Consider the following 25,139-nt stretch of genomic DNA (forward strand, 5'->3'; position numbering starts at 1 on the left):
GGGGTGTCGGAAATGTGTTAGAAACAGAATCTCATCCTTCTGCTACCAACAGCCCTCGAGAACCCAGCCCTTCTGGGCACACACTTCACCTACGATGGTTGCCCAGCCTTGGGTTCTGTTTCCCAACAACCTGCTCGCGGGGGCCCCGGGCCCCAGGGCAGTTTAGTCCAGCCCCTCCCCGGCGCTCCCCCCACTCCCAAGAAATCACCGTCTGAGGGCCTGGGGGGAGACATGGTCAACTGCACAGCTGCTGGGATGGAGGGCTGCCCGGGCATGCTGCGGTGCACAGAGCTGGACACTTAAACACGGGGAAACCGAGGCAGTAATTCACCCAGGTACGTCTCCTGACCCTTGCCTTTAGATCGGGGGTCAGCGAACTGCAGCCTGGGGGCCAAATCCCACCTGCTGTCTATTTTTATATAGCCCATAAACTAAGAAGGGTTTTTATGTTTTAATATGGTTGAAAAAAATGTTGGGAAAGAAAAGAATAGCATCTCATGACAAGTGAAAATTCCATGAAATTCAAATTTCGGCGTCCATAAATAAAGTTTTACTGGCACACGGCCAGGTCCATTGATTTACATAGTATCCGTGGCCGCTTACAAGCTACAGAGGCAGAGTTGAGCAGCTGTGACAGAGACCATGTGGCCTGCAAAACATAAAATATTTACTCTCTGGCTTTTTAGAGAAAGTTTGCCAATTCCTGCTATAAGCTGTTTAAAACTTGAGTACAATGATCAGTTGCAGGCAGCTCTGAGTCATGTTTCCTACCAAAGTGCAAAACTCGCCAATGACTGCAGGTTTTCTAATAGATCAGGGCAGGTTTTCTAATAGATCAGGGCAGGTTTTCTAATAGATCAGGGCACAGAATCCCAGTGTGGCCTGCATCACACACCTCCCTTCCCTGTGCACTTTCCCACCACTCCAACATCCCTATGGATGTGTTTTTCTGCAGGGGCAAGAAAAGGGCTCACGTTCCAGGCGGGGCTCAGGGAGCGAACCCAAGGCTGGGTCTGCCCTGTGCCTAGCACACGGCGGGTACCCAGCAAATGCGTGAGTGCACTGAAAAGCCACTAGGTGAGGGTCCTGGCAGAGAAGAAGAGTTGAGAAAACAGCTTGGAGATGACTCCAACCAAACACGGGCTCCTGACCCACTGCTGCCAAACCCTCATCACTAACCGACTTCCGCTGGTGCAGATGGCCATTGGGCTGATGGGCTGAGGGTCCCTCTGCCCTCACTGTGCATCCTTGCAAAGAGACAGTTCTCAGCTGGCCCCGGGATAACTAACAGTCAGGGGCTAGTGCTTGTCAAATGCATTTGGGTCCCACCTGGGGTTAGGACCATATCTCGGTTTAAAGGAATACATTCAAGGTTCTCTCTCTACGGGCCCATCTACTCCTTTTCAAATACTGCCCCTGAAGTGTGCACCACACTTCACAGTTTAGAGACCTCGCTATTCCCAATCTTCCATTCCAGGACATTTTCCAGACAGAGGTGGCTCCCAAGCCTGGAACAGGGAAGGTGGATCATGAAACAACAAATCTGAGAGGTAAGGCGAGATCTTCTCCTGGACTCAGGAAGCCTAGTCCTTGAGTGTTTTTTTCTCAATCTTTCCGGAAATCTTCTATCTTACAAAGTTTTTCCACTGCTCCTCCAGGCAGATTTTTAATAATCTCAGAGTTCTTGCTGTCAGGGGCACAGTCCAAATTTACAGGGCGTAAAAATAGCCCCAGGATTTATCGGGCTCCTCGGAGGTACTTTTCGCTGTGTTTGGGTTGCACGTCCTTCTCAAGGGGTTCAGGCTGCAGCGAGAGGGATGACAGTGAGCTCGGGGGACACGTGATAAACCCCGGGGCAGGCTGGCCACGAATGTGTCCTTCTCAGGGAAGGTCGAGACCTGGCTGCCTCAGCATCAGCATCAGGACCTGATTCAGGGGCTAGGCATCCCTTCTCCTCCGAGTGTCCCCGGGAGGTCCACATGGGCCAGCATCACGGTCTCTAAAGGTGACCACAATGCAGAGACCGAGGAAACCCAGACACGGCACCTAGAGCCAGACCCACGTGCACTCCAGACCACTTCCACAACGGAACACCCAAGACCTGGGTCGGGGGACAGAAGAACAGGGGCTACATCCAAATCTGCAGCCCAGCACGAGAGCATTCGTTCTGCAGGGATGCCTGATTCAGAGCAGTCTTCTCGCTTCCTTAACTCTCCGATGACCCTGTAAGGATCAGAGCCCTTGGAGGTGGGGACAGACCCAGCTCAAACTGCCCTCCAAGACCAGCTTCTTGGTTCAAAACGTCTTAGGAAGCAAGGTGGACGCTGGTATTTCTTGAAAGGAAAATCCCGTCTCCAGCCCCTCCTCTGAGTCCTCCCCCACCTCCTTGCTGGAACTTACAGGACGAGATGCGAAGGATGCACAGGCGCCGAGCTGTTCTGGGTCCAGGCTAGGGAAGCCTTTCCTTCATCCTCCCCTATTTGGTGACTTCTGGGCTGCCCACTGACTCACCCGGGGCCTCCCTTTCTCCACACCATGTCTCTAAGCAGCCGCCCCAGGCTGAGGCCCCAGGACCCACAGGGGAGGCTCTCGCCATCCCCTACTGGCCACTGCCCTCCCTCTCCGGCTCACTGTCACGCGTCATCTTCCGATAGCAATTCCCTAGAGCAGGTACCTCGTGAGCCGCCCGCACTGCAGACCCGGGAATCCCTTGACTCCGTCCCCATCCTATCCAGTCAATCTCTAGTTTCACTCCTCTGATCTCTCTGGGATCCCTCCTCGTCTCTCCTGGGACAGCCTGGTCCAGCCTCCTCCATCTCAATGGGCACACCACATGCAGACAGAATGAGCTTTGCAAAAAGCAAATCAGACTCTGTCACTCCCCTGCTCGATGCCCTCTGGGAAGCTCCTCCAGCTCTTGGGGTCACCCCCAAGCCCCCAACCTGGTCTCCCAGGCCCAGGAGATTTGGTCCCAGCCGCCCAGCTCTCACCACCCCTTCCCACCACACTCCCCTCCCCAGGGGCCCAAAAGTTTGTTTCAATGTCCACCTTCTGGGCACTCAATGTTCCCTGATCGACTAAGGCCCCTTCCTCCATCCTTTAGGTGCCACTGCACCTGCACTGCCCTTAAGAGCTCTGTCCTAACCTCAGATGCTCCAAGTACAGTAGGGGGTCTCTCCTGCCTCTGACTATGGACTCAGGGCACGCCTTCTTGTCCTCTGGCCCCTGCCCACGCACTGTCCCCTCAGCAGAGGCAGCACTCATGGACAGTGGCCTGGCAACGCCTGAATTCCACCCTAAGAGCTGAAAACGCAACTCCTGGATCTGTTCTGGTTTCCACAGGGGACAGCGGAGTGCCAAGCCACCTCAGGCCAGATTTGTTTTTTTGTTTGTTTGTTTTATAAATTTATTTATTTTTATTTACTTTTTCTTTATTTTTGGCTGCATTGGGTCTTCATTGCTGCATGCAGGCTTTCTCTAGTTGTGGCGAGTGGGGGCTACTCTTCGTTGCAGCGCGCGGGCTTCTCATTGCGGTGGCTTCTCTTGTTGTGGCGCACGGGCTCTAGGCATGTGGGCTTCAGTAGTTATAGCACGCGGGCTCAGTAGTTGTGGCACACGGGCTTGGTTGCTCCGCGGCATGTGGGATCTTCCTGGACCAGGGCTCGAACCCGTGTCCCCTGAATTGGCAGGCGGATTCTTAACCACTGCACCACCAGCAAGTCCCCAGATTTGTTTTAAGGAATAATTACATACAGTAAAAGGCACATATCTAACGTTTGGACCAATGTGTTCACCTGAGAAACCCACCCCCCAGTCAGGATACCAGAGGTTTCCCTCAGGCCCCTCTCCAGCCCAACCTGTCTCCTCCTGGGCTGGCGGTGAGAATGGAAGAATCAAGCCCTTGGCCCTAGGTGGGCCCCACAGGCCCGGGGCAAGCAGGGTTTGCCAGGACCTCTGGGTGTCATCCTCTCCTCACCTTAGCACACTTAGTACTGCCGGAGACACCAGCCCCTCTATCTCCAACCCACAGAAGGCTGGGTCCTCGGGGCCCAGCCAACTTCACAACTGGCCCAGTCTCGTCCAGCCGTTTGGAACCAAGCCTCACAGACACATACATGCAGGCATGTGTATATACAGACACATGTTAGGCATCACTAGGCTCTGGTCACCCTGTACCATCTTCTTGTGACGCCTCCAACTCTAGGCCCCGACAACCATGTCGTCTCCACGTTTGGGGGCCGCATCACCGCTCCCCCTGCCACCTCCCCTCTCCACCACCTGCCAGCGCCCCCAATCCTGGTCTGCCTCACTGCCCACCCAGGCCTCCCTCTGGGATTCCGCAGGCAGAACCAGGATTAAAAAGGAGCTGAGGGCCCTGCCCACCCCACACCTCTCACCATGCTTGGCCTCTCTGTGCTCCAGCCAGGCCCCCTCTGCCACTCGCACCACTCCCTGTGCCACAGGGTCTTTGCACGTGCAGTTCTGGTCTCTCTCTGCTTTGCCTAGTTAACTCCTGGGCACTCTCTCCTTAGGTCTCACCCCACAGGTCTGGGAGGAAGGCCTCTGCATTTTCTGGGGCAGCCTGAGGACCCCGTAGCCCCAACCCGTGAACAGGTGAGGCCCGGAGTCTTGCTCAGGGCCCTGCAGCCCTGGCAGAACCAGAGCTGGGCGGTTCAGGCTCGTACAACTTGAAACCCATCTGGGAGTCCCCACCCATGATATGACCTCAAGGAAGGGTCATGCCTATTTCTGCCAATTCCCCCTGCTTCTCAGAGATCTCTGCAGACACAGGGTGTCAGGCCTGGGCCCCTGGTGTGTTTGTCCACAGGTTCTGGCAGCCTGGAGAGGGCATGACCCCCTCCCCCCGCTGCCCCTGCACCTCTCCACCAAGCCTCAGACACAGTGATCTCCATGCGGTTATGTGAGTCTTTCAACTCCGACGACACTAAACGTTTGGGGACGTGAGCTCTGGTGTCAGCCTCAGCTTTGGGATACTGTCCATGGTGCCTCTCTCTGCCTCAGTCTGTAAGCCAGGGTGCTGAGCATAACGACAGCTACCCTGGCTCTTTAACATACCTCATCTCAGCACAGCCTCACAGCAACCCTGAGAGGCAGGTGCTATTATTACCTCCGTTCTATATGTGAGCAAACCGAGGCAGCCTCCAAGAGGGGCCCCAGTGATCCTGCCTCCTGGTATTCATGCCCCATGTAGTCCCCTTTCCAAGTGCGAGGTGACCCAGTGACTTCTTATGAGGACAATATAACAAAAGTCATGGCATGTTATCTGCAAGATGAAGTTACCAAAAGATGGTGTTTTCCATCTCAGGTGCCCAATCTCTCTCTCTCTCATTGGAACATCTTACTCTGGGGGAAGCCAGCTGCCAGGTATGGTAGCCCTGGTGACTGGTCCATGAGATGCCTCCAGCCAACAGCCAGGAGAGTGAGCTCGGAAGCACAGCCTCCCCCAGTTGAGCCTTCGGGTGAATGTAGCCCCAGCTGACCCACCCTGAGCCTGAGAACCCAGATCCCTGACTCTCAAAAATGGTTAGCCAATAAATATATATTGTTTCAAACTGCTAAGTTTGGGGGTAATTTGTTACACAGCCATAGCTAACTAATACAGAGGCCCAGAGAGGTTGAGTGAGCTGTCCCAAGTCACCCAGCCATGAATCCAGGACTGCCAGACCCCGGATCTGTGCTTGTAGCTCCTACCTGACAAAGCCCCCTCTTCTCTGCGTCAGCTTAAGGGGCTGTTCTGAGCACACGAGTCATGCAAGAAGTTACAAGGGCAAATGCACCCCCAAAGTCACCCACCATCGGCAGTTCCAGGAGAAAGGCCCACCTGTTGTCGAAGAAGGCACGGACGATTTTGGATCGGATCGGGTTGAGCTCCAGGTCAGGGATGTTGTTGAAGTTCTCCTTGCTGGGTACCAAGGAGGGGGCGCACCGGGAAAAGAGTGAGAAAAGAAAGCAGATGTCAGAGAGCATGTTCATCACTTCTCAAGCTGTGTTTTCTTATCCTAAGCAGACACCACGAGAACAGTCCAGAATGAGACAGGACTGGAATATGCTGCACCGGTCTGTCTCCTCCTCTAACCTCTGGACTGGCAGGACCACAGAGGGTCTGGAGGCTCAGAGATGCCCCTGTGAATCTGATAAACGTCCTAGACATCCACCCCCAGGAAGATGCAGCGACACAAGATCTGCACCCCATTCTGAGGGGTCAGAGAACCCAGGTAGGGAAACCCTCAGTTGGCCCTTCTGGAATCAGAGAAGCAGGATGCTGGCTTGGAGCTTTGGAAGACAGTGTGGCAGGTCCTCAACAAGTGAGAAACATGGAGTTACCATGTGACCCAGGGATTCCACTCCTAGGTATATAGCTGGGTATGTCCCTAGAGAAATGAAAACATTCATCCACATAAAAATTTGCCCATGAATATTTATAGAAGCATTCTTCCCAACAGCCATAAAGTAGAAACACCCCAAATGTCTGCCAACAGATAACTGGATAAATATGGTCTATCCATATAAGAGAATATTATTCAGCCATAGAAAGGAATGAAATACAGATACAGGCTACAACATGGACGGACCTTAAAGACACAGTGCTAAGTGAAAGAAGCCAGACACAGAAGACCACATAGCGTATGATTTCATTCATATGAAATGTTCAGAATAGATCAATCCATAGAGACAGAAAGTAGCTTAGTGGTTGCCAGGGGCTGGGGGATTGGGAGTGATGGGGAATGGGAATGGTGTCTAAAGGTATGGGGATTCTTTTGGGGAGGATGAAAATGTTGTAAAATTGACTGTGGTGATGGATGCATAACTCTGTAAACATACTAAAAGCCATTGCATTGCACATCTTAGTGGTGAATTGTAGGATATGTGAACTGTATTTCAGTAAAGCTGTTTAAAAAAAGAGAGAGAGAGAGGGACCTCCCTGGTTGTCCAGTGGTTAAGACTCCACGCTTCCACTGCAGGGGGCGTGGGTTCCATCCCTGGTCTCCCTGGGAACAAGATCCTGCATGCCAAACAGCAGCACGGCCAGAAAAAAAGAGAGAGAGAGAGAGAGGAGAGACGCTTGCAGGAGAGGGTGAATTTCAAACACAGCCACTCTGTTGCTGGGTCCTAGAGGCTGTGGGTTTGCAGGCGTGGTGGAGGCAGATAAGTCCCTCACCTACCTGACCTTCCCGCATAAGGCCATCCTTTGTTCTCGGAATCTGCTTCCAGCTCCCTGGACTTCAACGGGCAGTGGCCTTGGAAGGGACCCAGGGCACAGGCTGGTAATTCCGGGGAATAAGGGGGCACGCCCAGTGGGGAGGAGGAGGAAGGATATTAGCCACTTAAAACGAGGATGTCCAGGGGCCCTCAGATTCAGAACTCGAAACTAGAACCAACCCATGCTGGGAAGGAGGAAGTGCCACATATAGGGAGAATTCAGCACCGTCAGAGTTGGAAGGTTCTGTACTCACACAGCTGACCCCTGTCCTGCCCCCACCTTACAGATGGGGAGGCTGCGGCTCAGGGAGGAGAAGCAGGACCTGCCTGGGGCCCGGACGCCTCCGTGTTCTCTCCATCTCTGTGTGTTTCAGCCTCTTCCCATCCCCCAGTGCTCCCAGCTTGGCCCGCTTGCAGCACTTGGCCAAACTCAGGAGCAGGCATCAGTGGACGCCAACATTTTAGATTCCTGAGGGCCCAGTTCTAAAGGGGGCGACACAGAGCAGCTGGCCTGCAGCAATGGAGTATTTATTTGGCCATAAAAAAGGAATGCAGTACTGACCAATCCTACAACACAGATGAACCTCAAAAGCATGAACCTTATTTCACCACTTAGCAGTGAAAGAAGACACACAAAAGGCCACATAGTGTATGATTCCATTTATATGAAATGTCCAGAATGAGCAAATCCATACAGACAGAAAGCAGACTGGTGGGTGCCAGGGGCTGGGGGATAGTTAATGGCTCGTAGGCACAGGGCCTCTTTTGGGCGTGATGAAAATATTCTAAAATTGATTGTAGACTTTAAGTGGGCGAACTGTGTCGCATGTGAATTATATCTCAATGAGGCTGTTTTAAAATATCCCTAAACTATTTTTAAAAACCAAAAAGCAAAGAACCACTGCACTATGGCTCCATTGATATAAAGAACAAAAAGTGAGGTGCTAACCTGTGCAGGTTCACGGTCAGCTGTCTCCGGGAATGGTGACTAGGAGGGAGCATGTGGGGGCTCTTGGGGCTGAGGATGTTCTGCTCTTGCTCTGGGTTTGGGGCCACGGGTGTGTTCAGTCTGTGAAAGATCATCTCACTGCCCCCGTCACTTTTCTCCATGCACATGACAGTCACCCCACACTGGCACAGGCCCCCATCCTCCCCTTCTTCCTGGTGAGTGGGAAGCAGCCACAGGAGGAAACAGACAGAAACCCCAGAGCCCCCAGGATGGGAACAGGTCAAGTCAAAGGGGCCACGTGGAGCTTGAGAGGGGATCTGGGGAGAAGGGAAAGGAAGCGAGCAGCTGCTAGTTAGCACGAGACCCCCAAGCCCTCTCTGGCTTTCACTGGCCAGGGGTCTTGGCTACTGCTAACTCTTCCTCAGCCTCAGTCTCCTCATCTGTGAAGTGGGCACAGCCTCTGGAGTCAGACTTGGGTTCTACCAGCTCTGCTACCTGGGACAAGTGACTTAGCCTCTCTGAGCCTCCGTTCGCTCCTCTACACACAGGAGCCTCAGGCGGCTGTCGCTCTCAGCACGGTGCCTGGTGAAGAGCAAGGGCTCCATGGATGGAGGCCTTCAGGCATCCGAGAGCACGGGGACAGGACCCTTGTCTCTACAGCACCACATCCCAGCACCACATCCTCAAGGCCTTGCACAACTGAGGGTTGCGCAGGGACTCAAAACACGGCGTTTGGACCGAACAGCTGAGCAGAAGGGACGGCGGGTGTGGACAGGGCACCTGGCCCCCAGGCTCTGCTCCTTCCCCAGGCATCCACACCCTTTGGTGCCCCCAGGAGTCCTCAGTCTGCAGATCCTTGGAGAGCATCGCAACCCCGCTCTGCCTTGCCGAGTCCTGGAAGGGGCTCTCAGAGGAGTTTTGTCCCAGGGCTGCTGGAAGGACCACATCTGGGGACACGCCTGGGAAGTAGGCTGGTTAATTCCCCAGGAGGGAACAGAGGCCAAAAATGGGGAAGCTGCAGGTTCTAGGGGGACTGGGAGACAGCCGGTCCCCATGCTTATGAAGGTGGCAGGAAGGGCCCCCCTGGCACCATGACATCCCACAAAGGGCCAGAGGGACCCTGGCTGACTTGGGAGGGAGAGCAGACAGCAAGGTCCCAGGAGGAGGACAGAGGCAGAAGGACCTTGAAGAGCCCGACTGTGTGTCTGGAGGAGAAAATTAACAACAAAAAAGAAGTCTGACCTCCCACTGACAGAGGTGAGGCAGATGCCAGGAATCAAACTGGGGACCCAGTGTCTTTGGGTCCTGGCCGCACAGCCCCTGGCAGGTCTGTGCAGGTGTCTTTGAAGCCTAGCTGCCCTTCTCCATAAGCTAGAACCACACTGTCCCTCACCACGGACACCTTACTGACTCTCCAAGCCTCAGTTTCCTCATCTGTGAATTGCGTACAGACCAAAGCACCACCCCCCAATATCAAAGGGGAAGTGAAGTCAAGTACACCTGGGGGCTGGTCCAGGCTCTGCTCCTAACCAGGCATGTGGTCCTGGGTGAGCCACTGCATGTCCCAGAGCCTTGATTTCTCATCTGTAAAATGGGGATTGTGGGAATATCCCAGCAGGATCATGGGGTTAATGAAATGATTAAATGAGATAAACACAGGTAAGGTGCTTAGCATAATGCCTGACATGCAGTGAGATTGTCATTTTAAAATGATGATGATGATGATGGTGATAGTTGTAACAGCAGCAGCAGCTAACCTTCTACGTACTCCCAAGGTGTCAGGTACCGTTCTGAGAACTCTACATTATTATCCTACAAGGTAAGAACATATTTCCACCTTACAGATGAGGAAACCGAGGCAGAGAGGTAAAGAAATGTCTTACTGCTAAGAACGACACCCCTGACTTAGGTGGCACATGGAAGCTCCAGCCCGGGAGCAGCTTCTCCTAAGGGGCGTGGGGAGGGGGACCAAGACTTTCCTGCCAGGATCTTTTGTGCAAAGGCATATGGATGGGAGAACCACCTGGTGCAAGTAAGGAATTCTTGGGAATTCCCTGGCCATCCAGTGGTTAGGACTCAGTGCTTTCACTGCCATGGCCCGGGTTCAATCCCTGGTTGAGGAACTAAGATACTGCAAGCCACGTGGTGCAGCCAAAAAAAAAGAGAAAAAGCAGGGAGAGAGGGCAGACAGCAGAAGCAAGAAGAACTACAATCCTGCAGCCTGTGGAACAAAAACCACATTCACAGAAAGACAGACAAGATGAAAAAGCAGAGGGCTATGTACCAGATGAAGGAACAAGATAAAACCCCAGAAAAACAACTAAATGAAGTGGAGATAGGCAACCTTCCAAAAAAGAATTCAGAATAATGATAGTGCAGATGATCCAGGACCTCAGAAAAAGAATGGAGGCAAAGATCAAGAAGATGCGAGAAATGTTTAACAAAGACCTAGAAGAATTAAAGAACAAATAGAGATGAACAATACAATAACTGAAATGAAAAATACACTAGAAGGAATCAATAGCAAAATAACTGAGTCAGAAGAACGGATAAGTGACCTGGAAGACAGAAGGGTGGAATTCACTGCTGCGGAAGAGAATAAAGAAAAAAGAATGAAAAGAAATGAAGACAGCCTAAGAGACCTCTGGGACAACATTAAACGCAACAACATTCACATTATAGGGGTCCTAGAAGGAGAAGAGAGAGAGAAAGGACTCGAGAAAATATCTGAAGAGATTATAGTCAAAAACTTCCCTAACATGGGAAAGGAAGTAGCCACCCAAGTCCAGGAAGATCAGAGAGTCCCATACAGGATAAACCCAAGGAGAAACATGCCGAGACACACAGTAATCAAATCTGCAAAAATTAAAGACAAAGAAAAATTATTGAAAGCAGCAAGGGAAAAACAACAAATAACATACAAGGGAACTCCCATAAGGTTAACAGTTGATTTCTCAGCAGAAACTCTACAAGCCAGAAGGGAGTGGCATGATATACTTAAAGTGATGAAAGGGAAGAACCTATAACCAAGATTACTCTACCCGGCAAGGATTTCATTCATATTTGACAGAAAAATCAAAAGCTTTACAGACAATCAAAAGCTAAGAGAATTCAGCACCACCAAACCAGCTCTCCAACAAATGCTAAAGGAACTTCTCTAAGTGGGAAACACAAGAGAAGAAAAGGACCTACAAAAACAATCCTAAAACAATTAAGAAAATGGTCATGGGAACATACATATCGATAACTACCTTAAACATGAATGGATTAAATGCTCCAACCGAAAGACACAGGCTCGCTGAATGGATACAAAAACAAGACCCATATATGTGCTGTCTACAAGAGACCCACTTCAGACCTAGGGACACATACAGACTGAAAGTGAGGGGATGGAAAAACATATTCCATGTAAATGGAAATCAAAAGAAAGCTGGAGTAGCAATACTCATATCAGATGAAACAGGCTTTAAAATAAAGAATGTTACAAGAGACAAGGAAGGACACTACATAATGATCAAGGGATCAATCCAAGAAGAAGATATTACAATTATAAATATATATGCACCCAACATAGGAGCACCTCAATACATAAGGCAACTGCTAACAGCTATAAAAGAGGAAACTGACAGTAACACGATAATAGTGGGGGACTTTAACACCTCACTTACACCAATGGACAGATCATCCAAACAGAAAATTAATAAGGAAACACAAGCTTCAAATGACACAATAGACCAGATAGATTTAATTGGTATTTATAGGACATTCCATCCAAAAACAGCAGATTACACTTTCTTCTCAAGTGCGTGCAGAACATTCTCCAGGATAGAGTACATCTTGGGTCACAAATCAAGCCTCAGTAAATTTAAGAAAATTGAAATCATATCATGCATCTTTTCTGACCACAACACTATGAGATTAGAAATCCATTACAGGGAAAAAAATGTAGAAAGAACAAACACATGGAGGCTAAACAATACGTTACTAAATAACCAAGAGATCACTGAAGAAATCAAAGAGGAAATCAAAAAATACCTAGAGACAAATGACAATGAAAACACGACGATCCAAAACCTATGGGATGCAGCAAAAGCAGTTCTAAGAGGGAAGTTTATAGCTATACAAACTTACCTCAAGAAACAAGAAAAATCTCAAATAAACAATCTAACCTTACACCTAAAGGAACCAGAGAAAGAAGAACAAACAAAACCCAAAGTTAGCAGAAGGAAGGAAATCATAAATATCAGAGCAGAAATAAATGAAATACAAACAAAGAAAACAATAGCAAAGATCAATAAAACTAAAAGCTGGTTCTTTGAGAAGATAAACAAAATTGATAAACCATTAGCCAGACTCATCAAGAAAAAAGAGGTAGAGGACTCAAATGAATAAAATTAGAAATGAAAAAGGAGAAGTTACAACAGACACCGCAGAAATACAAAGCATCCTAAGAGACTACAAGCAACCCTATGCCAATAAAATGGACAACCTGGAAGAAATGGACAAATTCTTAGAAAGGTATAACCTTCCAAGACTGAACCAGGAAGAAATAGAAAATATGAACAGACAAGTCACAAGTAATGAAATTGAAACTGTGATTAAAAATCTTCAAACAAACAAAAGTCCAGGACCAGATGGCTTCACAGGTGAATTCTATCAAACATTTAGAGAAGAACTAACACCCATCCTTCTCAAACTCTTCCAAAAAATTGCAGAGGAAGGAACACTCCCAAACTCATTCTATGAGGCCACCATCACCCTGATACCAAAACCAGACAGATACTACAAAAAAAGAAAATTACAGACCAATATCACTGATGAATATAGACGCAAAAATCCTCAACAAAATACTAGCAAACAGAATCCAACAACACATTAAAAGGATCATACACCATGATCAAGTGGGATTTATCCCAGGAATGCAAAGATTCTTCAATATACGCAAATCAATCAATGTGATACACCATATTAACAAATTGAAGAAGAAAAACCATATGATCATCTCAATAGATGCAGAAAAAGCTTTTGACAAAATTCAACACCCATTTATGACAAAAACTCTCCAATAAGTGGGCATAGAGGGAACCTACCTCAACATAATAAAGGCCATATACGACAAACCCACAGCAAACATCATTCTCAATGGTGAAAAACTGAAAGCATTTCCTCTAAGATCAGGAACAAGACAAGGATGTCCACTCTCACCACTATTACTGAACATAGTTTTGGAATTCCTAGCCACGGCAATCAGAGAAGAAAAAGAAATAAAAGGAATACAAATTGGAAAACAAGAAGTAAAACTGTCACTGTTTGCAGATGACATGATACTATACACAGAGATTCCTAAAGATGTCACCAGAAAACTACTAGAGCTAATCAATGAATTTAGTAAAGTTGCCAGATACAAAATTAATGCACAGAAATCTCTTGCATTCTTATACACTAATGATGATAAATCTGAAAGAGAAGTTAAGGAAACACTCCCATTTATTATTGCAACAAAAAGAATAAAATACCTAGGAATAAACCTACCTAGGGAGACAAAAGACCTGTATGCAGAAAACTATAAGACACTGATGAAAGAAATGAAAGATGATACCAACAGATGGAGAGATATACCATGTTCTTGGATTGGAAGAATCAATATTGTGAAAATGACTATACTACCCAAAGCAATCTACAGATTCAATGCAATCCCTATCAAATTACCAATGGCATTTTTTACAGAACAAGAACAAAAAATCTTAAAATTTGTATGGAGACACAAAAGATCCCGAATAGCCAAAGCAGTCTTGAGGGAAAAAAACAGAGCTGGAGGAATCAGACTCCCTGACTTCAGACTATACTACAAAGCTACAGTAATCAAGACAATATGGTCTTGGCACAAAAAGATAAATATAGATCAATGGAACAAGATAGAAAGCCCAGAGATAAACCCACGCACCTATGGTCAACTAATCTATGACAAAGGAGGCAAGGATATACAATGCAGAAAAGACAGTCTCTTCAAAAAGTGGTGCTGGGAAAACTGGACAGCTACATGTAAAAGAATGAAATTAGAACACTCCCTAACACCATACACAAAAATAAACTCAAAATGGATTAGAGACCTAAATGTAAGATCGGACACTATAAAACTCTTAGAGGGAAAGATAGGAAGAACACTCTTTTGACATAAATCACAGCAAGATCTTTTTTGATCCACCTCCTAGAGTAATGGAAATAAAAACAAACAAATGGGACCTAATGAAACTTAAAAGCTTTTGCACAGCAAAGGAAACCATAAACAAGATGAAAAGACAACCCTCAGAATGGGAGAAAATATTTACAAACAAATCAACGGACAAAGGATTAATCTCTAAAATATATAAACAGCTCATGCAACTCAATATTAAAAAAACAAACAACCCAATCCAAAAATGGGCAGAAGACCTAAATAGACATGTCTCCAAAGAAGACATACAGATGGCCAAGAAGCACATGAAAAGCTGCTCAACATCACTAATTATTAGAGAAATGCAAATCAAAACTACAATGAGGTATCACCTCACGCCGGTTAGAATGGGCATCATCAGAAAATCTACAAACAACAAATGCTGGAGAGGGTGTGGAGAAAAGGGAACCCTCTTGCACTGTTGGTGGGAATGTAAATTGATACAGCCACTATGGAGAACAGCATGGAGGTTCCTTAAAAAACTAAAAATAGAATTACCATATGACCCAGCAATCCCACTACTGGGCATATACCCAGAGAAAACCATAATTCAAAAAGACACATGCACCCCAATATTTATTGCAGCACTATTTACAATAACCAGGTCATGGAAGCAACCTAAATGCCCATCGACAGACGAATGGATAAAGATGTGGCACATATATACAATGGAATATTACTCAGCCATAAAAAGGAACGAAATTGGGTCATTTGTAGAGACGTGGATGGATCTAGAGACTGTAATACAGAGTGAAATAAGTCAGAAATAGAAAAACAAATATCGTATATTAACGCATATATGTGGAACCTAAAAAATGGTACAGATGAACCAGTTTGCAGGGCAGAAATGGAGACACAGATGTAGAGAACAAATGTATGGACACCAAGGGGGGAAAGCAGCGGGGGGTTGGAGGTGGTGGTGTGATGAATTGGATGATTGAGATTGACATGTATACACTGATCTGTATAAAATGGATGACTAATAAGAACCTGCTGTATAAAAAAATAAATAAAAGAATAAAATAAAAAAGCAGGGAACTCTTGGCGCTTCTCAAACATGAACTTGCACACGAATCCTGGGGATCGTGGTAAAATGCAGGTTCTGATTCAATAGTCCTGTAAAGGCCAGTTTCAGTCTCATTTTCCTTCTTCCCCTCCCGCCCCCAGGTGCCCATGGGGCTGGTTGAACCAGCTCAGCCAAAGGCCTCCCTGCCACCCGTGGGAACAGCTCTGCTTCACCCTGAGCCCAGGGCTGGGGCCGGAGCTGACACACGGTGGCCAGTGGTCCAGCGATGTTGCCCCAGTGACCAGCAGACAGGGGTCTACCCAGGAGGGGTCCAGGGGCACACAGCTTCTGTGGGTTTACAACTTTCTCCCTCGAGTCCCCCTCATGTTTCCTGTGCCAGGCTGAGTACTCTGTGAGCTCAGCCATGTTTAATCACCCTCACATCCCAATGATGGGAGACGCCAATGACCCTCCATTTTACAGGCAAGAAAATGAGGCCCAGAGAGGGGAAGTGACTAAGCCATCGTCACACAGCTAGTAGAAAAGCTTTGAAGCCGGCTCTCACCACCCCATGCACTTCCTCACACTTGCTATTTCCTTCGAGTTGTAGTTTTTAATTTAAAGAGAGAGAACGAGAGAGATCTTCATGGGGCATCTGATCCCACCCAGCCCCGAGAGGCCCCATCCGGGACCCAGAAAGAGGGCAAGACAAGTGTCCAGCCCACAAAGGAAGGAAAGACTGAAAAACCACGAAGGAGGGTGGGCCGGGCACTTCCTCCTGCCTTGCGGTGTGGGTTGGTTTCCGGCGGCTTTGAGGCTCAGCTCAACTAAAAAGTTCTCCCTGCAAGTTTGGGGCGGATTCTCAGCCTGGAGCCCCGGCCTCCCTGCTCTCTGCTGGTCCAGGGCTTCCCACATCAAGGAAAGCCACGGGGCTCTCTCCTCTGCAGGCCGCATGCCCTACACTCCCGGATCCCCCCTCCCTGCACTTAGTGTTGAGCTTGTGATGGTTAAACAGCGGGGAAACTGGGGGCCCACAGGCGCTCAGGAAGGAAGGAGCACGTCTCACCTAGCACGTGTCTTGCCAGGCAGTGCCGAGCCGCTCAAAGTGCAGTGCCCGGACCAGTAGTGGCAGCGGCACCCGGGAGCTTGCGAGAAACGGAGCGTCTTGGCTGGGCCCAACCAGCTGACTCAGAACCTGCATTTCACCTCGATCCCCAGGAGCTGTACGCGAGTTTGTGTTTGAGAAGCTCTGAGAATTCCCTACTTGCACCAAGCGGTTCTCCCATCCACATGCCTTTGCACAACAGATTCTGGCAGGAAAGCCCCGGTCCCCCCGCCCCCGGACAAATGTCTCTTCCAGAAGCTGAGGCAGCATCAGCGATGTGATTCCTCCCCGCACGCGCTTCCCGCCCTGCCCCCCACCGCTGCTCCATGCTCGGCCCGGCCGCACCCCAATACCGGTCACGTACTCAGTACAGGGGGAGCGACAGGTATTGCAGCACCTTCCAGGTGGCAGACCCTGTCCTGCGTGCTGGCTTCAGCAGCGATGGGACAGACATGATCCCTCCTGGGGTTCCAGTGGGGGAAATGATAGAGACAGAAAACGGAGGGACTTCCCTGGCGGTCCAGGGGTTAAGACTCTGCCTTCCAGTACAGGAGGCGTGGGTTCGGTCCCTGGTTGGGGAACTCAGATCCCACATGCCGTGGGGTGCGGCCAAGAACTTAAAAAAGAAAAAGAAAATGACACTTAAGAGTTAATGGTATCAAAGTCACATTGGCTAAAGAAGGAAAACAACACACTTTTGAAAAAAAAAGAAAAAAGAAAAGAAAACGGAGCATCTCAGGCAGTGAGAAGCGCTTCGCAGACACACCGAGCACACTGGGGATGGATGAGACTGCAGGCAGCTGGTGCAAGTCTCTGTGGGCTGGTCCGGGAAAGGCCTCACGGTGAAGGTGACACGTGAGCACAGACCCGCAGGAGGCGAGTGCTCAACCCCAGGGGACACCTGGCAACGTATGGAGACGTTTCTGGCTGTCACACTGGGAAAAGGTGCTACAGGCAGCCAGGGATGCGGCTCAACATCCTACAACATACATGACAGGCCCCCCCCCCCCCCAACAAGAATGATCCAGCTCCAAGCGCCAGTGGAAAGCCTACTCTGGGGAAAAGCATTTTAGAAAGAAGGAACGGTGTGTGCTAGAGCCCTGAGGCAGGAACAGTAAGAACGTCCACGCGGCTGGAACAGAAGGAGTAAAAGGCAGACGGTCAGGAGATCGGAGGGGTGGTGGGCACAGGGATCTGCAGGACACGCACTGACCAGGCGGCTCTGACTTTATTCTCCTCGGTGAGATGGAACATTCTTAGCAGAGAAGTGCCATTTTCGGAGTCTCCCCCCACCATGCATCACTGTGGGTCTATACAAGGGCGGGGCAGGGAGAACAGGAGCAGGAGGTCTTGGGGGTGTGTGGCTGCTACGATAACCCAGGTGAGAGAGGATGGCAGCCTGGATGGGAGGTCCGGGGTGGGGGGCGACAGGGGGCTTTGCCCTGGGACGCGTTAAGCGTGAGATGCCTTCGGGACATCAAGGGGACGGGCAGGGGCTAGGCGAGTCTGGAATTCAGAGGAGATGGCCCAGCCGGAGATACAAATTAGGCAGTTAATATCCAGGTGGTATTCTGAGCCAGCACTGAGTCTTTTATTTCGGGTCCTTCCTACAGCCAAGACAGGCCTCCGTGATCTGCCCCCAACTCTCCAGTCCTCTCCTCACTCGGGCTGACGGAGCTCGGTCCCACCTCCGCCCACAGCATCCTTCCCTCTTCCCTCCACACACCGGCCCCTTCTCTCCATTCTGCTCTCAGCCTCAGGGCGGCCACCTCAGAGGGGCCTTCACCGAACACCTGTCCCAAGGTCCTTCTCCACATGGTGGTCCCAAGGGATGCACCCTCTCTGCCCCGTTTCCCTCGTCACTGTATATAATGAGCTGGCTTATACGCTAGTTACTCGCTCACACTCACACACCTGAACAGAAGCCCCCCCCCGCCGAGGGGCAGAGGGAGCCTCACTTCTCATTCGGTCTCCTCGGCACTAGAACCCGCCAAGGAAGGTCCTAACACCCGCTTTTGTAAAGCAAGGACTGAGTCAAGTATGAATCGTCCTGGGAAAAGAATCTGTTAAAAAAATTTTTTTTATGTGAGTCCCCTAAATCTAGGGCCATTTAGGAAGCTTCTTCCTGCTCTGGGGGACACCTGGGCACCCTTTCACACCAAACTGACGCCTTCATGGGTCCCCTTCTCACATCTGACCTCACACGGTCACCTGAGCAGGTGTGAGAGCCCCGGGGCCACTCACACCTGCTGTTTCCTGGGCAGTTTTACAAGTAACTGCAGGTTTTTCTTTTTAAGTGAATGTGTATCATCCTAGCTGAGGCTTTAAAGGGAATCCTGGTAAACTCCTGGAATACGTTAAATACTGACAGTGAAATAGCCTCAGCATCTAGGTGGGGCCTCAATTCTTTCACTGTTGTGAGTACTTCTTAAAAAAAGAAAAAGTAAATCCTTAGTTATTTGACAGGTTAAAAAACAAAGCGACTGGGTTAAAAAGTGACTTCATTTGGGGAAAAATGATGTGATCACAGTGGTTCAGGGCTCTGGCTATTCCAACAGCCGGCCCTGCTGTGGGACCTTAACCTTCTTAGCCTCAGTTTCTTGATCTGACAAATGGGGTAATGGTGTGAACTTCAGAGGGTCCCCGAGACCCTCGAGACCACACAGCTAACAGCTAACCTCTCACTGGATAAAGCCATGAGAGGCACGGCCGAGGGATGCAAAACAAGCCCTGGAGTTGGGACTTTTGCTAACGTCTGGCCCATCAGAATGCTGCTCGGCGCTTTGGTGGCGCTGGACAGTGGGCAACTGCATCCTTTTTCTTCCCTGTGTACATCTGTGGTTGCGTTCATCCCGGGAATCACTCCACATGTGGTGGCTTGATGCAGCTACAAATATTTTTGTAATGCAGCTCTATCTAATCAGGCACACTCCTGGCCCCCATCACTAGATTTGAAGGATTCCATCGCATCTATTTCTGGGGGTTGGTGAGCCTGCCAGAGCACTATCAGGAAGCCAAAGGCTGCTGTTTAAAACATTTGATGCTTAAGGGACCCCACTAAAGAAAGAAAAAGTTCAAGAAGCCATTATTGTATTTTCTTCACTGTCTAAAATCAGCATTGTTTAACGAGCTTATTTACGGAAGGTCTTCCCTGTTAGAAGAAAAGCTTTTGAGGACAGAAGTCTCTGCATATTAGGTGCTCAATTAATGAGTCAGATGAACATTTTCTATCCAAGCATTTTTCATCAAGAGGCCTCAGAACAGAGCGCTTTGTGATCAGGGTGGATTCAGGTTTGGGGGGTCCAGAAACACATATAATCTGCGGGGGCCCTCTTAAAGAAAAAGAATTCAGCATTAGGAATTCTTTAAAAAGTCAGGTGCTGGGCCTTGTAAGGAACCCATACAGAGTGGGGCCCTGACGCGCTGGCTTTGAAAGCCTCAGGGTAAATTCACCTCTGGATGTCCTTACATGATTTTTCAGAAAAAGAGGGGACATGACCAGATATGGGTAGGAAGTGTGGGTTAAAATTAAAAACAATTTTCGCAATTTTTACCCCATAGGATTTTTTTAAAAGCTATATTCAACTTATTAAAGTCATACATTCAGAAACCTGGGCTTCCCTGGTGGCACAGTAGTTGAGAATCCGCCTGCCAATCCAGGGGACATGGGTTCGAGCCCTGGTCCCGGAAGATCCCACATGCCACGGAGCAACTAAGCCCGTGCGCCACAACTACTGAGCCCGCGTGCCACAACTACTGAAGCCCGTGTGCCTAGAGCCCATGCTCCGCAAAAAGAGAGGCCACTGCAGTGAGAAGCCCGCATACTGCAACGAAGAGTAGCCCCCACTCGCTGCAAATGGAGAAAGCCCAAGCGCAGCAACGAAGACCCAATGCAGCCAAAAATAAATAAATAAAATAAATAAATTTATAAAAAATAAACAAATAAATTCAGAAACCCAGTTCTTCATTAAGCTTTTAAACGCAACGTACAAGTCCTACTAGCCTATGTATAAATGCTGCAGGTGTCAATGGTCACTTTTAAGGGGCTTTCTGCACTGGAAGTATTCCGAAGTCCCCCCATGGGTCCCTAGTAAGCTCTCGGGCACCTTTGTTCTCTGAGAGGGAGGGGGCAGAGGGGCCACATCCCACATCCCTCCCAGACTGGGGTACTGGGGGCCTTGCTCAGGGGACCCCAGTCAACGACTTTCACAAATCTTGACACTAAAGAAACAAAGCTCTTTTCTATGCTCCAAAACCCCAGCGTGGTCCAGGGCCTCCTGGATGTTCCCCTGGACATGCCCAGGGATCAGAGAGGTTGAAGGCCCAGCCTGGGGTCACACAGGAAACCCTTTGCAGAATGGGGACCATATCACAGTCCAGGGCCGCTCATCCCTTCTTCCCGGGGAGAACGTGCAGGAAAGCCTAGGAGGACTGGAAAAACTGCCCCATCGCCCTTCTCCAGGCCCTGGAGGGTGGATTAGGATTAGGTAAAGCAGTTCCAGGGGACTGGGAAGAGGCCCTTCCTGCAGGCCTGTTTGCATAAGCGCTGCAGTCGAGTGGTGTTACTTCCTTCCTGCACGCTGGGCCGGGCTATCACTGTGTATAGCTGACACTACCCGCCCAGCAGAGACTGCAGACACTGCAGCAGGCGCTGTGGTGTTGGGAATGATACCCCCCCATCCCAGGAGGGTAAGGGAGGAGGGTCCTCAGAGAGCAGAGCAGGGAGACGGAGGCCCTCACGGGACACTCGCAAGTCAAAGCTATGCCCCCAGATTCCTTACAGAGGGATTTCAGCACCGGGTTCAAATCAGCTCCTCCACTTACGAGCTGTGTGACCAGGAGCCAGGTACGTGACCTGCCCGAGCCTTACTTTCACATGTGTCAAACGGGGAGAATAGGTGTTCCTACCACTAACTGTGGGGTTGTATAAGGCGGAAGTAGCAGGCTGTGCAGCACAAAACATGCTGAAACAATAGCTTCTACCTGTGAACAGTCCCCATGTGCCAGGCCCCCAGATAAATTATTTTACCAGGAATATATAAACCCTGTGAGGGAAAGACTACTAGTAACAACAGGTCTCATCTATACCATGCTTGATGGATTATAGAGAACTCTTCTAGTCAATATGTTCACTCACTTGTTCCTCACTTCTTTGCTCTCTCATTCATTCATTCATTCAATCAATCGATCAACTACTCCCAGAGCATCCACCCTGTTACAAGCCCTGGACTCAGCACCAGAGCCAGGAGAAGAGACCCAGTTCCTGCCCCGCAAGGGGCCGATAGTCTGTTGCAGGGGATGGGTGGCTGGAAGGGGGGCAGTTACAACTCTGTGCTGTAAATGTTGGGCTGGGGCACCCCCAGGAGGAATCTGTGGGGGTTAGGAGGCAGGAGGGTGTCTTGGAGGAGGTGGTTTCCACACTGAGACCTCAGCAAAGCAAAACCCAGCAGCTGAAGACCCTGGTGGACCCCAGCTAAAGAGCATGGACATGACGTTGACTGGGGAGCCCCCGAGGGCTCGGGAGCAGGGGCTGCTCACTGGGTCCAGGCAGATATAATCAGGGCTTGCTTGAGGGCAGGGGTGGAAAGGGCAATGCATATGGTGCTCCCAGGGGTGGGTGTGCAGGAGATACGTAAGTGGGATGCAGGGTGGCGGGCAGAGTCACCAGCTCAAACCTTCCCAAGTCCTGGCTTGACCTACGAGGCATGGGAAATAGGAGGCTGCACATGGACCGCTCAGCACCTGGGGTGGATAGCACCACCTATCCAAGCCTGGAGGGCAAACAGGGTGCCATCCCCAGATTCTAGGCACCTCACCAAGACTGCCCATGACAGTTAAAAATTCAGAGTCCCAGGCACCACTACGGTCCTGTGAACCAAAACCTGTGTTTTAGCAAGATACCCGGGTGATTTGCATGTACACTCATGCTGGGAAAGAACCAGTGTTGACTATTCACAATAGCAAGACATGGAAACAGCCTAAATGTCCATCAACAGATGAATGGATAAGGAAGATGTAGAACATATACACAATGGAATACTACTCAACCATAAAAATGAATGAAATAATGCCATTTGCAGCAGCATGGGTGGACCTAGAGATTATCATATTAAGTGAAGTAAGTCAGAAAAAGACAAATACCATATGATATCACTTATATGTGGAATCTAAAACATGACACAAATATACTTATCTATGAAACAGAAACAGACACACAGACATAGAGCACAGACTCGTGGTTGCCAAGGGGGAGGGGGTTGGGAGAGGGAGGGATTGGGAGTTTGGGGTTAGCACATGCAAACTATTATATACAGAATGATTGGAAGGGAAGAGGTAAAGTTGTCACTATATGCAGATGACATGATACTATACATAGAAAACCTCAAGGACTCCACACAAAAACTAGTAGATCTGATAAATGAATTCAGCAAACTAGCAGGATACAAGATTAACATTCAGAAATCAGTTGCATTTCTTTACACTAACAATGAAATATCATTAGAAAGGGAATGTAAAAAAATAATACCTTTTAAAATCACACCAAAAACAACAAACAAACAAAAAAACCCTAGGAATAAACCTGACCAAGGAGGTGGAAAGACTTATACACTGAGAACTATAAAACATTAATAAAAGAAATTAAAGAAGATTCAAAGAAATGGAAAGATAGCCCATGCTCTTGGAGTGGAAGGATTAATATTGTTAAAACACCAATACTACCCAAAGCAATCTACAGGTTTAATGTAATCCCTATCAAATTACCCATGACATTTTTCACAGAACTAGAATAATCCAAAAATTTACTTGGAACCATAAAAGACACAGAATTGCCAAAGCAATGCTGAGAGGAAAAAAAAAAAACAGGAGGCATAACTCTCCCAGACTTCAGACAATACTACAAAGCTACAGTAATCAAAACAGTGTGGTATTGATACAAAAACAGACAAACGGATCAACAGAACAGAATAGAGAATCAGAAATAAACCCAACGCTTATGGTCAATTAATCTTCAACAAAGGAGGCAAGAATATAAAATGGGAAAAAGTCTCTTCGGCAAGTGGTACTGGGAAAGTTGGACAGCTGCATGTAAATCAATGAAGTTAGAACACACCCTCACACCATGCACAAAAATAAACTAAAAAATGGCCTGAAGGGGCTTCCCTGGTGGCACAGTGGTTGAGAATCTGCCTGTCAATGCAGGGGACACGGGTTCGAGCCCTGGTCTGGGAAGATCCCACATGCCACGGAGCGACTAGGCCTGTGAGCCACAACTACTAAGCCTGCGCGTCTGGAGCCTGTGCTCCGCAACAAGAGAGGCCGCGATAGTGAGAGGCCCACGCACCGCGATGAAGAGTGGCCCCCACTTGCCGCAACTAGAGAAAGCCCTCGCACAGAAACGAAGACCCAACACAGCCATAAATAAATAATTAAAAAAAAAAAAAAAGGCCTGAAGACTTAAACATAAGACATGACACCATAAGACTAGAAGAGAGCATAGGCAAAACATTCTCTGACATAAATCATACCAACGTTTTCTTAGGTCAGTCTCCCAATGCAATAGAAATAAAACAAAAATAAACAAATAGGAACTAATCAAACTTACAAGCTTTTGCACAGCAAAGAAAACCATTTTAAAAAAATGAAAAGACAACCTACGGAATGGGAGAAAATACTTGCAAATGATGTGACCGACAAGGGCTTAATCTCCAAAATATACAAACAGCTCAAACAACTCAACAACAAAAAACCAAGCAACCCAATCCAAAAATGGGCAGAAGACCTAAATAGACATTTCTCCAAAGAAGACATACACATGGCTAGTAGTTACATGAAAAGCTGCTCAACATCACTAATTATTAGAGAATGCAAATCAAAACTACAATGAGGTATCACCTCACACCAGTTAGAATGGGCATCATCAGAAAATCTACAGACAACAAATGCTGGAGAGGGTGTGGAGAAAAGGGAACCCTCCTACACTGTTGGCAGGAATGTAAATTGGTGCAGCCACTATGGAAAACAGTATGGAGTTTCCTCAGAAAACTAAGAACAGAATTACAATATGATCCAGCAATCCCACTACTAGGCATGTACCTGGACAAAACTATAATTCAAAAAGATACATACATCCCTATGTTCATAGCAGCACTGTTCACAATAGCCAAGACATGGAAACAACCTAAATGTCCATCAACAGAGGAATGGATAAAGAAGATGTGGTACATATATACACTGGGATATTAGCCATAAAAAAGAATGAAATGATGCCATTTGCAGCAACATGGATGGACCTAGAGATTACCATACTAAGTGAAGTCAGTCAGAAAGAGAAAGACAAATACCATACGATATCACTTATATGTGGAATCTAAAATATGGCACAAATGAACCTATCTACAAAACAGAAACTGACTCACAGATATAGAGAACAGACTTGTGGTTGCCGAGGGAGAGGGAAGGATTGGGAGTTTGGGGTTAGCAGATGCAAACCAGTATATACAGGATGGATAAACAACAAGATCCTACTGTATAGCACAGGGAACTATATCCAATCTCCAGGGATAAACCATAATGGAAAAGGATATGAAAAAGAATGTAGGGACTTCCCTGGTAGCACAGTGGTTAAGACTCCATGATCCCAATG

The 25,139-nt window shown here is 48.4% G+C and overlaps 1 protein-coding gene and 1 long non-coding RNA gene across 5 annotated transcripts in view; one reads left to right on the top strand and one right to left on the bottom strand.

Annotated features, from left to right (window-relative positions):
- The window catches only part of TESC (tescalcin), a 63,921-nt gene that overhangs the window by 8,538 nt on the left and 30,244 nt on the right, over positions 1-25,139 (bottom strand). For 3 of the 4 annotated variants that reach the window (XM_082416898.1, XM_082416896.1, XM_082416897.1), the window contains exon 3: positions 5,843-5,923. In XM_082416898.1, the coding sequence (XP_082273024.1) occupies positions 5,843-5,923 (81 nt within the window). Of the gene's footprint in view, positions 1-5,842; positions 5,924-7,184; positions 7,249-25,139 lie in introns of those variants that run through there. The other variant, XM_082416899.1, reaches the window with a different exon arrangement.
- LOC309639541 lies at positions 7-5,830 on the top strand. The gene is made up of 5 exons (XR_014251721.1): positions 7-800; positions 845-1,550; positions 3,249-3,387; positions 4,533-4,614; positions 4,829-5,830. It is a non-coding gene; the product is annotated as an uncharacterized lncRNA (long non-coding RNA).

Source organism: Balaenoptera physalus (assembly GCF_965194825.1).
Source record: "Balaenoptera physalus genome assembly, chromosome: 12".
In the NCBI taxonomy this organism is placed as follows: domain Eukaryota; kingdom Metazoa; phylum Chordata; class Mammalia; order Artiodactyla; family Balaenopteridae; genus Balaenoptera; species Balaenoptera physalus.